This window comes from Mchenga conophoros, linkage group LG5, assembly GCF_057382185.1.
Source record: "Mchenga conophoros isolate Kocher_MC1m ecotype Shallow Benthic linkage group LG5, M_conophoros_male_GT1.1, whole genome shotgun sequence".
NCBI classification, from domain to species: domain Eukaryota; kingdom Metazoa; phylum Chordata; class Actinopteri; order Cichliformes; family Cichlidae; genus Mchenga; species Mchenga conophoros.
In genome coordinates, this window is record NC_140530.1 from 32,232,336 (window position 1) to 32,246,360 (window position 14,025).

The 14,025-nt window shown below is 39.6% G+C and overlaps 1 protein-coding gene across 1 annotated transcript in view; it reads right to left on the minus strand.

Annotated features, from left to right (window-relative positions):
• Nucleotides 1–546: 546 nt before the first annotated feature.
• The window catches only part of pacsin1b (protein kinase C and casein kinase substrate in neurons 1b), a 36,194-nt gene continuing 22,715 nt past the window's right edge, over nucleotides 547–14,025 (minus strand). Inside the window, exons 2-10 of the mRNA XM_085274943.1 lie at nucleotides 12,281–12,406; nucleotides 8,293–8,449; nucleotides 7,175–7,410; nucleotides 6,924–7,079; nucleotides 5,214–5,389; nucleotides 5,006–5,126; nucleotides 4,622–4,740; nucleotides 4,328–4,524; nucleotides 547–4,168 (exon numbers count right to left, since the gene is read on the minus strand). Coding sequence (XP_085131069.1) covers nucleotides 4,059–4,168; nucleotides 4,328–4,524; nucleotides 4,622–4,740; nucleotides 5,006–5,126; nucleotides 5,214–5,389; nucleotides 6,924–7,079; nucleotides 7,175–7,410; nucleotides 8,293–8,449; nucleotides 12,281–12,340 — 1,332 coding nt within the window. The 5' untranslated portion in view covers nucleotides 12,341–12,406 and the 3' untranslated portion in view covers nucleotides 547–4,058. The remainder of the gene's footprint in view (nucleotides 4,169–4,327; nucleotides 4,525–4,621; nucleotides 4,741–5,005; nucleotides 5,127–5,213; nucleotides 5,390–6,923; nucleotides 7,080–7,174; nucleotides 7,411–8,292; nucleotides 8,450–12,280; nucleotides 12,407–14,025) is intronic.

The following is a 14,025-nucleotide window of genomic DNA, read 5'->3' on the forward strand; positions in this document are numbered from 1 at the left end:
AGTGCTGTTTTACTTTTTGTTTTTTTCACTGCTGCTTTTGTTGGGTATATGAAAATTAGAATATATGTTCTATGACTATTTGTTGGAACATCTTTAGTGAGTCTTGGGTTATGCTGCCCTCTTGTGGCAGGCTGCAGATTTTTTGTGAAATCATATTAAATGATGAAAATCATTATTAAATACACTGCTAGTTGCGGTTTATAAACGAGCCCCTCTCATTAAAGATATTTAGATTTTTTTCCCCTTTTGGTTTGGATTTTTTTTTATTACCGTGTGTCAACAATGCAAAAGCAGAAAACTAAGAATCCCACTTTGTTCATCACAGCTGACCACACTGTGGTCACAAAGGGTTTGACGTGGTCGGCAACAATACCCAGGTACACTGCATGCCACGAAAATAAAGTATTTGTGATGACTGATCATAAATGGTTTGAGCATCTCCCAAAACAAATAATTGGTGTGAAGCCAACCTGTAATTTTGTCCTCCCCTTAATTCATCTGACAGCCAGATAGAGTATAAAAACATGACGCTTTAACACCAACATATAATTTTTGTTCAAAGTGGCTAAACTTTAATTTCCACATTCACAGTAATCAATCTCTTTATGCTAACAGAGGCCATTTTTCTGCACACTAGACAATTTAACCTTTATACCTCTCTATAACGCCACGTCACTTTGAATGCTGGACCTTTCCCTGCAGGGTATTTCCGCTTTCTCATTCATATCAAATTGCACCATAATATCCATGTTTATGTGCAGCATCACTTGTTTTGGTCCGGCGATGAATCTAACCTTTGCGATTAATCTTTGACTCAGACTCTGTGTGTGCCTCAGTTTTCCGATGACATCTTTTATTTTTGCTTGAACAGGCACTACAGTTGGAAAATTACAGCACTATGCTAAATGAAAAAAGAAAAAATCAAGAAAGCCCTCTAATTCGCAGCATGAGCACTAAACAGAGAGACAAAAAGAGGAGTTGGAGGTGCTTGAGCGTTTTAAAATATGCTTTCCCATCCTTCAGGAGTTTCACAGTGGATGCTGCATCTGTAGCTTTTCCTTTTTCCTTTTCATTAAACTTGTAAATAGTCCCATTCAGCTTTAAATATAAAGATACATTGAGACAGTAAAGATGCTGTAGTGTTTAAATTTATATAATCTTCAATCAGTCAAAGAGCGTCTGTGTGTCATGTTGGTGTAAAGTGATCTTCATAAGCTGGAGTCAGATTCTCTGGTGATGAGCTCTCTTTCACTTCATTGAAGGCGGCGGCTGAGAGTTTTTGGAGTGGCAAGATGGTAGATTTTGGTAAGGCAGTACATATTTCACTCTGAATCCAGTGTTAACAGAGGCAACGCTTAAAAAAATAGTACACAGAGGCATTAATACGACAACAAGAGACATTTCCCTTCTGGATCCCGTGGAAATGAATTTAGTTCATGCAGCAGAAAAGGCGACTGTCTCATCAATATTTCAGAGACGGATCCTCTTTCCGCTTTTCACATTGGAGCTTTCTCTAGCTGCATCAGTTAAAGAACACCTGCCTTCCTCACTGACAAGAGAGCAGTCTTCACCAGTAGTAAAGCAATCAAAACCACGTATCGCGGGGCCACACACACACTCTGAATTCAAAATATTTAAACAGAAAGACACAAAACTGAATACAGTCTGCACAGGTGCTAATAATGCCCACAGCCTAGGAGTATTAATTTAATCAAAATTCAGTTGATAATTTGGTGGAAACTCATAAAGGCCATGCACTGCTTCAGTTCAGACAAGATGAGCAAGCAGTGTGTGAGAGCATCAGCATGCACCTAATCACGGAGCTGATAATGCCAAAACACTCACATTCACTCAAATCTCCGCACAAAACAGCTGCAGCTTTATATCTCCAGACAGGTTTTAGCTCGTGCTGTTGACGTTATTAACACACGTAGATGAAGAGAAACTTGGTGGAAGGTAAAAGTCTTAAACAGACACACTGCTGTTGAAGGGCGGGACAGCGGAGGTTAATGTAAACAATCCTCGCAGTGTCTGGTAGAGCACATATTTCCATTTCAAAGACAAGCTCGGCTTAGAGTGGCTGTGGTGTGCGTGTGTGTTTTTGTACTGATGGGGAGCAGTCTTTTATCTGGTTTCAAAATGCTAATTCAGAGACATGCTGCAGAGTGGAGCACGAAAACAAGTCAAGGCATTAAAGAATCAGTTCAGCATTCTGGGAAAATATGCTTCTTGCTTTCTTGCAAACAGTAAGATGAGAAGATTGACACATCTCTCGTGTTTGTATTCTACATTAACTCAAAACCTCTAAATAACCTCTTGTGCTATTGCAGCTGGTTTGATTCCAGCCAGAGAAACAAATCCTCTTCGAGGTTGCGTAAAATCTGCCAAATCATGCTTACAGAGCAGCCTGCTGTGGCGACCCCTTGTGACAAGCCAGCCGAAAGTAACTTTTACTTTTTTTGTCTGTGGTTTGACGAACTGGACGTATTGCATGTATAAGCTGTGTGTTAAACCATTGTAAACTTTCACAGGTGAAATATGAAGCCACTGCTTCTATATTGCTCAAGCCTTTAAATCATATAAGGGCTTAAATTCATACTATCCAGCTGTTTGTTAGGTGGCATCTCTTGGTGCCTTTTGGAGCATTTAATGAAATTATCTGTTGAACATGGCTCACTATGTGGTTAAGTGCACTAATAGCCTGTCGAAGAAGACTGGATTCTAGTTTTTCTCAGGTTTTTATAGGTAAGCAACAGGTTAACCTGCTAACCAAGGTAGCTAGTGTTAATTCCAGGAGAGCAGTAACCACTGAAACAGCCATTAGTATGTTGTTAAAAAGCACTAAGCTGAGATGAACACTTTATGTTTGTAGCCTTCACTTTGTTCCAACTTAAAAAGATGCAATTTGGAAGAACTAACTTCCACCAGAGAAGAGAGTATTTGTGGAGTAAAGGGGCAAAGGTTGACAGAGTGGTTGCAATTGCTGACAGTTGCCAAGGGTTCAGTCACACTAGAGTAAAAACAGGACAGCAAGCTACTTTTCACTAGGAAAAAGCAGTGGTTGCCTGGTGGTTGCATTTCATTTTTCAGGTGTCAGAAACCAACTGAAAGTACAGTGACCAACTGGTTGTATGCAACGCCGCCAACTCCAGTAGCTGGCCACTTTCGATTGCATGTAGACTGCACAGGTTGAATGGTGGAGGCAACCTGACTTCACAGTCAGACTCAGACTGACTGCAGTCACTCTGAGAAAGTTTAGTGAATTTTACAAATAACTATCATCTAATTAATAAATCCAGCCACACTGCAACAATGTTGCAATCAATCTGAATCTGGTCTTTAAAACAACCACTTCAAAGGCGACAAGATCACAAGTTCACTGCAGTCGCAAAACCTTTTGGGAGGCTTAAACCACTGCTTTCCCTAGTGTGACTGTAACATAACTATATATCTAATTTGCTGAGATTTTAGCCAAAAGATATACCTATCTTTTTTGAGTTTGAACAACGAGCTGTTTTCAGACTCACATTCAAGCAGCATAAATCTTCTCATCTTGTCAGTCAGGACGAAAGCGAACATGCGCATTTCCCAAAATGTCAAATTATTCCTCAAAGGCTAAATGTGTAAATACTGAGAATGAAAACACTGTACTCAGTGAGGAAAAAAACTGTACAAGCATCCCAACTGTTAAAAAAATATACACATGAAATGCGCAACGCACAGCTCATTCTCGCTATCCAGGCACAGCTGACGTTACCACATCAATAATACAATGAGAGAACATCTTGTATGGCGTGTTAGCGTCACAACCGGTGTCAAACACAGCTACACACGAAAGACACAATAATATTTTGCTTCAGTTGCAGTATCTGGAGGTGAAGTGATCCTGAACAGATTGAGCTGTCAGTCTTCTCCACCATGAGTGCAGAGATGAAGACAGCTCACTGTGCCTGACAGGAAGAGAAGGCTTTGATTTGATTTCAGGTCTCTGGCAATGTGCAGTTATGACCGGACGGTTCAGTCTGGGTTTGATGAGGAAACGTCCTCAGCTGGAACTTCTAAATTGTCTCCACGTAATTGGCTGGGTAAAGACCGAGCTTGCCGTTGTCCAGGCGACCTTTACACCAGCCCTGATCATCCTCATCCTCCAGTTTCGTCAGCTCATCACCTTTAACAGAGGAAGAGAGTCTGAGAAACAACGCCAAAGTGCAATAAAATTACATAAACACTGCTGATCTCAGATAAAATAAAAACTTGCGGCGTCACGCAGGATCCTCAAAAGCTTTTCCAGTGGTTTTCATAACATTAACCATTTTGTCTCACTCACCAACTCTGAAGCTGAGCTCGTCCTGCTCTTGGCCATCATAGTCATACAGCGCTCTCACTCTCACACCTGTGCCCACATCTTCATCGAAGGGGTTCATCCCTCCGTTGGTGTCGTTGCCTGAGTTCGGGGCTGTCTGGTCCTCATCTGACCATTCTGTGGAGGCTGTGTACGGCTGGTTTTTATCGTAGCTGCTTACACTGAAAGAAATTTTTTTCACAAACAATACAAAAGGCACTCAGAGGATGATGTGGATTAGGATATGCATTAAAGCACTGATAACTGGTAAGCTGTTACCTTCCTCGGTCTACAGCGTGGTCTCCTGCTGTTGTAACATGAGTTAGCATGACTACATCATTTCCTTTCTTTGACTTTTCTTTCTTAGAGATGTTATGGACAAGGTCTGGGTTGTATTCCTGCAAAAAAACAAAACAGAAAAAGATGGAAAAACGGTTTAGATTTGGATGTAATAGATTTAGAGTTGGATTTCATATACATCTTTTTTATTATACAATCTCATATATATTCAGGGATATGCTGAATATAAACGTATTGTTTTTTCTAATATGTAATAAATATTTAACACCCTGCTTCATCCATATACCGGTACTGCTTTATAAATCGTTATTTCTCTGTAATGGTCCACCCGCACACGTGCAGCCTGTTCTAGTGTTTAATTACCTCAAACTGTGGCCAGTTCATGTGCATGCCGGGGCCGTGAGCGTTGCTGAACCACTTCAGATCTTCTTGTGGGCTGGCTGATGTGATGGTGCGTTCAAGCTCTCTGTACACTGTAGCATAACTGTGAACAGAGAGTGGGGATTTGGTGAATGGGTAATGTTTACATGATTGCTGTCTTGTTATCGTAACACTTTCAGTCATGTCAGACCTTTGGTTCTCTGTGAGGTTGAGGTGGCGTTTGACATCCAGCAGCACCTCCCTGAGGAAACTCAGCCTCTTCTCTTCAAACTGCTGGCACTGGTCGAACACCTGCTCCATGTTCTCCATGTATGAAGGGGTGCATTTACTCAGCTCATCCAGAGCCTTCTCATACTTCTCCTTAGCCTGTGTTGCAACACACACGGACATTACATGATTAAAGAATCATTCCAGAAGCAAAGCTCTTCACGGTCTCATGCTTCCATGTATAAACCTCTGGCATTAATATGCTAATCGTTGCAAAGTACCCTTGGCACCGCTGAACCATGGCATCAGACTGCCAGATGACCTGAGAGCAGCTGGAAGTGTTAAAATGTTTAAACTTACCTCATCACCTTATTTCATGTACTGTTTTTATTTGATCTAATTTGTACTTTTATTCTTATTTCTTGATTCAAGTATTTATGCCTCTTAATTTTTACTTTTTAGTTTTACTAAAAATCCATCCATCCATTTCTCCATTTATCCAACATGCAGCCTGTGGTTTCAACTTGCCTGCTTTTTAATTGTTGTTAATTTTATCATATCGTATCACACTCTCTGCAATGTTTTGGTTTTAGGTTAAATTGCTTATCTGTGTCTATTATCTGCTTGTTTTATTATATTTTCCTGTCCTCAGTCACTTCTGAAGCACATTTAGCAACGTTACCTAGCATGAGGTTCAGGCAAGGTTACAAATAAAATTTGACTGATCAGAAATTGCTTCTTGTCATGGACAAATAACCAAAAAGAACAAAGAAAGCATCCTGCTTATTGTAGTTGATTAATTTTGGCTTATATGTCTGTGGCATACTACTCTACTGATGTCCAAAAACAGTTAAAAAAAATCATATCCCTATTGACATTGCTCCCTTACAATCACCACACACACAATTGGCTGCTTTATCACGGCACCTGAACCATTATATGAATGGAAGTAGTGGCTGGTACCACGAGAAGAACGCTGCATCTGTAAATTACCCTGTGAATGTTTTGATGCAGCACCTCCTAGAGGCAGTTATATCAGTGTTTCAAACTTTAGGTCCAGCCATTTTTGAGCACTGGCATTAGCCTATTTGTTAGTTGAAATTAATAACACTGGTCCTAGATTAGTGGTACAATGTCAGTTTAATTCTGTTTAACTGAAATGGTTCTGCTCCAGAAGTTCTTCTACTTCTGGTGCCAAAGAACCAGTCTCTAACTAATGTCAGCTTTCTCCTGTCTCCTGTTTTAAGCTCCACCCCCCCCCCAAAAAGAAAAAAACCACCAAAAAAACCCCAGATAATGTGACTGAGCTGCTTTTAAAAAATGATTACAATTATTTATATTTCAGTCTGTAATAAGATCAAAATGGCTTGGGGTGACCATTGTTTTAGTTTTAATAACACACGTATTCCACGTGTTCATATAAGTTTCATTTATGGAGTCAATTTGAAACGGACTAATCTTGAGAGAACAGTATCAAATGTTCCAGCACTGAGGCAGTAAAATGAGACTAGAGTCCATGTCAAGAGCAGTGAATGAGAGTTACTGACTGAAGGAGTGGCATACTGTCACATATTAACAATGCTGCACTGGCTCCAATCAGACAGCCTTAAAATAGCCTTATTTGCCTTTGGCATTATTGCAGAAAATATCTTTTGCATAATGATGCTGGAGCAGCGGCAGCTGATGTTCTCACCTTCTGTGAGTCCTGTTTACATTTGTCCACTTTCTCATGGAGTTTCTTCTGCTGATCAGCTGCCACAGATGACTCTCCCTTGATGTTGGCCTCTCTGGTGGTAGCCAGCTTCTCCTCTTTGCAGGCCATGTGGTATGTTTTCTTGGCAGCCTCGAGCTGAAGAAGGAAATTCAACATAAACAGAAGAAAGCAGTATGTAATCAAACTTTGAAGATTTAAAACGAGTCCTGGTAAAGTCCACACTCCCTCACCTCTTTCAGCTTTTTGGCCCATGGTTTCTGAGCCTTCTTGAAGCCTTCCTCTGCCTCTTTGGTTTCCTTGAATCCACCCATCATTTGTTTGTGGTACGAGTCTTTCTGCCAGTTCTTCACTTTCTCAAAGTCCTCATTGATCAGGTAGTTCTTTATGTCCTGATGGAGCTCGCTCACGTTCTCGGCCTCTGTCATCATCGCCATCCAAGCTCGTTCTACTGTGCCGTACTGAGGCCCTAGTGAAAGAAGGAAGTGTGGGTAAAGTATCAAAACTTTATTTGACATGGACTCAGATCTGGGGGGTGAAAGACGACACTGAGAGCAGAAGCCTAGAGGAAGGATCGGTCTATTCCCTAAAATCTATAAATGGGTATTGAGGAAAACTGTTCCCATATTAAATGCAAAAGATGTCTTTCTGTTTACTGCACTTTGAAGGCAATTTGTGAATAAAGACTAGTAATGTATCTCCATGTTAATATGAAATACAAACCCAACCCTGAAAAAGTTGGGACTCTGTGTAAAATGTCAATTAAAACATAATGCAATGACAATGATTTTAAAATTTCATAAGCCCATATTTTATTCACAATAGAACAAAAAATATCAAAAGCTTAAACTGCAACATTTCACTATTTCATGAATAATAATAGCTGATTTTGAATTTGTTGGCAACAATTTGTCTCTGGAAAGGTATCTGGTACTAAAAAAACAGTTGGAGTAACTAACAGCAGATCATTAACATGAGTATAAATGGGTTTTATTAATGGAAATAAAAAAAATACCTCTGCAAGGCAGAGTTTCATAGAATTAAAGATTGGCATCGATTCATCAGTTTGCAAAAAACTACATTCACAAATTATGAAACAAAGTCAGAATAATGGCCCTCAACATAAAATCGCAAAGATTTTGAATATCTCCCGTTTACAGTACATAATATCATTTTATATAAAATCAGATATTATCAAAATGCACATTTTATCAATTTAAACACTTGATACGTTTTCTGTGCTCTGTCTTAAATAAAATATGGCTTCATCAGAACTGCAAATCTTTGCATTCTGTTTTTCTTTTTACAAAGTATCCAATGTTTTTTGGAATTGGGTAAAATGATCTCTCACCTTTGTCTACCAGCTGCTTCCATCTCTTGGACCACTCGGTCAGTTGCTGTGCGTAGGATTTCTCAATTTTGGCACGCTCTTGGATGCAGTTCATCAGATCATTGCAGAGCCGATGACCATCATCAATCCGCTTCACCGTGCGTTTGTAGTTCCCAACCTTATATAAAAACAAATAAACATCACAGTGACATTCAGGTTACTCACCCAGTATTTATACACAACCAAATCCCAACTGTTGCCTGATGGCATTTAATTTTGTTGTAACAGAGCAAGTACTTGATGGCAGTGGGAAGGAAAAACTATTTTTTTGAACAGGAAGAAGTGGGCTCGGGGAGGAACAGCCATCTGCTGTGGGGATCACTAATGATTATGTTCTTAAAATATTCGTGTTCTGCCTCATCGAGGTTCTTGGAAGAAAATTCATCACCTAAGGCTTTGAGCTGTGAGATTTAGTTAATTTATAATCAGTTCAGACCAACAGCTTTCTATGAAAAGCTGCTAGTCAAAAAAGGCTGCAGACATCTTTTAGGTATCACAATAAATAGACTGTTAGTCCAATAATCCTTTTTACACAAACTTGTCAGTTAACCGCATAGCAAGTGACACAAACTGTTTGCTGGCTTAAAACATCCTCAGTCAAGCTTGTTTGTCCACCTCAGTTTACTGATTTGGTTCACTGATTAGACTATCTGAAGTGAGCCTGAAGTGGATGATGACAAACACAGCTGATCAAGGACGGTCCAGTGGCCTTGAGCATAGTAACACCACACACGTCCCAGCCAATCGGACAAAAGTTGACTTAAAGGGAGGGGAGCTAAAATAGCTTGTTTCAGTCACAAGGTGAACTGAAGGGCTGCACAAAGGCCAATTATATGATAAATAAAGATTATTCTAAACTGCATTTTATGCAAAGTCACTCTGGTAGGGTCCAAGAATAAAAACGTGTTTGAAATTTGCACAGTAAGTCTCCTTTAACTTAAATGTGTCCTAAAATGTTCAAATCAGGACATCAGAATTCCCATAGCATCACTGGGTTATTAGGACCCATACTGTGATTTCAGATAGTTTTCAGATACCCCCTTTGTTTGTAAAAACTACTTTTCACTAAAACTACTTGCAACTGTGGACCAATGTCACACGGTTATCTGCTGTCATGTCAACTGTACACATTTGAATAAATGCCTAAATATATATGTATTACAAAACAAGAAAAAAAATTGTCTCAGACTATCTCCTAAAATATGGGTCTTTTCTGGTTCTAGCTAAAGCTATATAAAGTATTGGTATTAAAGTGATAATGGATTTACATGACCTGTGTACTTCTACTGTTATTTGGTGCACCTTGAAAAAAAAACCCAAAAGCCTGTCGGTGAAGCAGGAAGGATCAGCAGGGAAATGGCTGCTGCTGCTGTGCAAAGTTATGCAATGAAAGCAGGGGATGGGTTAATGTCATATAATGTACAACTCTCCATGGATGCAGGAGCAGCAACCTCATGGAGAGCTCTGCCGAGAGACAGAGCCCCTGTGAGAGAGAGAGAGCTACACAGAGGCTGAACCCCAGTTTACTGGCTTCATTTTACACTTTTAGCAGGACTGCATCTTTGCTGAACAGGCACTAGATGTTTACACTTAATACACCTTGAAAGCAACACCCAACAAGCCTAAAATCGGAACTAAATGAAAGCAGCTGGGAGGAGCAAATGATTGCATTCCAGACCAGGCCTCTGCTGGAGCAGCAGTGAGCTGAGTCAGCGATCAGCAGGCAGCACTGCAGCAGCTCCACAGCAGTAATGCAGTGGCTGACTGTGATAAAGTGACTATGTGCTGGAAGCAAATACCTCTGCCCCTCCACCTGACTCCCGAACATGAAGAGACATGATGAGGATAAAACTGAACCGAGTCTGAGAGGAGATCGAATATAAAAAACCCGAATGTATGAAGTCTTCTGTCTAAAGCGCCTCCTGAGTACATTCATCAAACAAACTCCTGCATCTGAACATAAAGCAACAGGACAGTCTGTACTGATGAGGTGAATAATTTCAACAGCAAATTGCTACCTTACCACCTCACCTGAGTCACCACCTCTCATATATAATGAATGAGCTTCTTGGTACTAGTTTCTCAAATTACTCAGGGCTGTTTTTGCTCAGAAAAGGTTGCAGCTGATGTAATCTTGTGGGAAAAACCCAGAACAACAAATTGCAATTGAAACAACAGACAAGCAGAAACCATTAATATTTACGCAGAAAATCGCCTACTTCCAGCATTTCAGTTTTGACAAAATGGTGCAATCCTTCAACTTAGCAGATGGTACACTGAAAATCTTTGATCTGACAGACAGATGAAATAAGCAACAAACAGACCATAGGAAGTTGTGCTGGAAATTTCCTATTTTTCATATACAGAAAACAACAGATTAATCAAACAAAGTAAGACTGATCTACAGTGATAAACTATCAACCTGTTGGGACCAATAAACACAGTACCTTTTTCACTGGCATGATCTGGAATAAGGTGATTTGTCCCACAGATAACTCATCCTCATCCCATCTCTATTAATCCATCGTTTGGACTGCCTTTGTCTATACTGGTGCCAAATTCAGAGATTATAAAATCTTACTCTGACTTGGCTGATAGACATGGACGATGAGCCAATCACAGCTTGGAATGCTACCATTTAGAAAAAGCCCCCTGAAATAGTGTTTTCTGAACTCAGCGTAACCCTCCTGTTATTTCCGATTCTGCCCTGCATTAACCGCAGTTTGTTCATCTGGTATCCCACACCCACTGACTCACCTTTTCCTCTTCCCTCATCAGCTTCTTTATAAATATGCTGGTCAAATTCCACTTGCATTGACAGGTCGTCCAAGATTAATGTACAGTGCCAGGGAGCTTTTATCTTTTCACCCCTCATCTAACCCCTTCATTGCTCTTGTTTGCAACATTTTATGGTAAAGTGAACTGTATTTACCTTTAATTTGTGTTTATTAGTCCAAAGAGTCAGTGTAGGTAGGTACTCATTCATTACTGTGTGTACATGCTCTTGCTATGTTTCATGTGAAAAAGGCCCATTTATTTTCCATTTAACAAAGATAACCACAACTCAACAAACTGTCCCCTCATGCCCTAAGTGCCTGGGCTGATCAAACCTTTGAGGCCCGCGGCAGGCTCTGCCTGCACCCCGGAGGTTTTGCTCTTTCTGTGGATTGTTTTAAAAGGCAGCTAAAGACACATTTGGTTTATAAGCTAAGCATTTTTATTTTAGTTCTTGTGCTGATTTTATTTGTATTTTTTTCCTTCATTTTCTGATGAGCATTTTAATATATGGTGACACATTTCAGCTTGATGTCTCATCAGGATCACAGTTTAGCAATCAAACGGGTAAATGGGCTGGCATTTATGCACCACTTTTCTAGTCTAATGGACCACTCGAAGTGGTTCAAGAGCACTCTCGCGTGCACAGTGGAGGAGTTGGGTTTGAAACACCTGATTAATGGCGGACTCGGTCTACCTCCTGAGGAACAGCTTTTTAAGGTGACTTGTCCACAAAGATACACAGGACAAAAAAAAAAGACTACTGGTGAGGAGTTCTTACACTTTGAGAGCACAGGTTGGGCCAACAATGAAATATTTCTGTTTTTCCTTTCATTTTAACTGTGCCATAATACAAGATGTGGCTTGATAAATCGAGTCAATCAGAAATAATGGCACCAACATAGAGTAATTTGTCATGCTGAGGAAATGTGTGCGTCATTTTCTGATCTGAGTTTGAGGCACCCGCAGCTCAGTGATCCATTCCGGTCGATAAATCTGTTGCTATGCGCAGTGGCAAGTACTTGCCTGATTTACGTGCAAATCTCCAAACGGCTGACAAATGAGGCCCTGTATCTTTCTCTCAGATAAAGTAGGTTTACTGAGAGTTCATTACTAGGTCGTGTCACTTCCCAGCTAAGTTTAATCTGTCAAATGTTGCTCCTAGCTGTCTCACCTCCCAGAAACTGTCTGTGGTCTCCTCCAGACTGGCGGACTCATCGTAGGCTCCAGACATGGTCCCCGATTTGGCAGGGTGGCTTTAGGCTGTGGTAGTCTGCAGCAAAATAACTCTCCTTATGCACTGTAAGACAAGACAAGCGCAGAGGAATGTAAAACCCTCTGATGTGTGAGACACATAAAAACTCAGTTCACAACTCTTTTAGAATTTATAAATCCGATTAGAACAAATCCAGCATCTGCAGTGAGATTCACTAAAAAACATTGTTTAAAGCAAAACCAATTAGTAATAGTAGCATAATATCTTGGTAACAATATGATAACCTGCTAGAAATAAGAAGGTAATGTCTGTGATTTTATAGTTATAGTTATATTTGGGACCGTGTACTTATTAACTTAAACCATATCCTATTAGCTTATTTGACTAACAGAATAAAAACTAAGGTTGCATAAAAGTAAGGTTTCTCAAAATAGCTGACAATTATTGAAAATACTGATAAAGAACTAGATGTGGTTAGTTATACTGTTACTTAAAGTATTCACCCAAAAATTAAGCACTCCAGTTTCAACAGTTTAGGCGAGAGTGTTAGAGGTGTGGTGTACTCAGAATATAGCTATCCATCCCTAGTGAATTTTGCTGTGGTTTATTTCTAATAATACACATTAAATATTCAAATGTGTTCCAATATACTATTTTGGGCAGAAAAGAAAAAAAGATAAATTAATTATTTTACTGTATACACAAATTATAATAGTGGATTTTTTCTTTTTTTTTTTCTTTTTAATAAGGCAATCCGTATCTCTGAAATGGTTGCTCAAAGACCTGCCAATTACATCATGCTTGCTTTAACATTATTCTTCTTTCAAAACTTCTCATTTACAGTATGCAAGTGGGCAGTCTGATGCTACTTGCTGCAAGAGAGGCTGGATCTTTGGACGGTTAGAGATCAGTGAAGAAGACGGCGCAGCCCCCCTACAAACCTGAATTGGATAAGCGGGAGAACATGGATGAGATCCTATTTTTGTATACTGGACATTTGAAATATGCATTCCATGATCACTTTCCTTCCTACCTGAAATATTTTTACCATGTTACGTGTTGTCATCCAGATATAAAATATGCTGTGAAAGGTGGTCCTGTTCATTAAGTTTGTTTTAAAAGGTTGTTAACATGGAGTAACAGGTGGGTTTGAATTTTGCAGCATAATATTTACATTATTGCTTTTAAAACCAGCAGGGTGTTGGGAATCTATGGTAGAATAAATTCAATAAATATAATATAGTAATACTATCCAATATGCAAAAAAATTGGTCAAAATTACATTATTATTACGAGGTTATTACAATTTAAACTCTGTATAAAAATGTGAAGATTACCTTCTTATTTCTAGCAGGTTATCATGTTGTTACCAAGGTATTACCCTACTATTACTAATTACTATTACTAAACTATTACTATCACTCGGATGCCTTTATTTCCACATCATTACCCCCCTTATTATCCAGTTACATCAGTTTGAGTAAGGGGTGGGCGATATAAACGATATACGATAGAAACTATATAAATTTGGCCAACGATAGAGATTTTGACTATACCGCTCTACCCCGATAGCGCATGTCGATGATGTCATCAAGCTGCGCCTGTTTTGGCCGAAAGTGTCGCAGCGGCTACAACCATTATCATCTGCAAATTATGCCGGGCAACAGTCATAGCAAAGAGATGAAGCACTTTTGAAATACGGG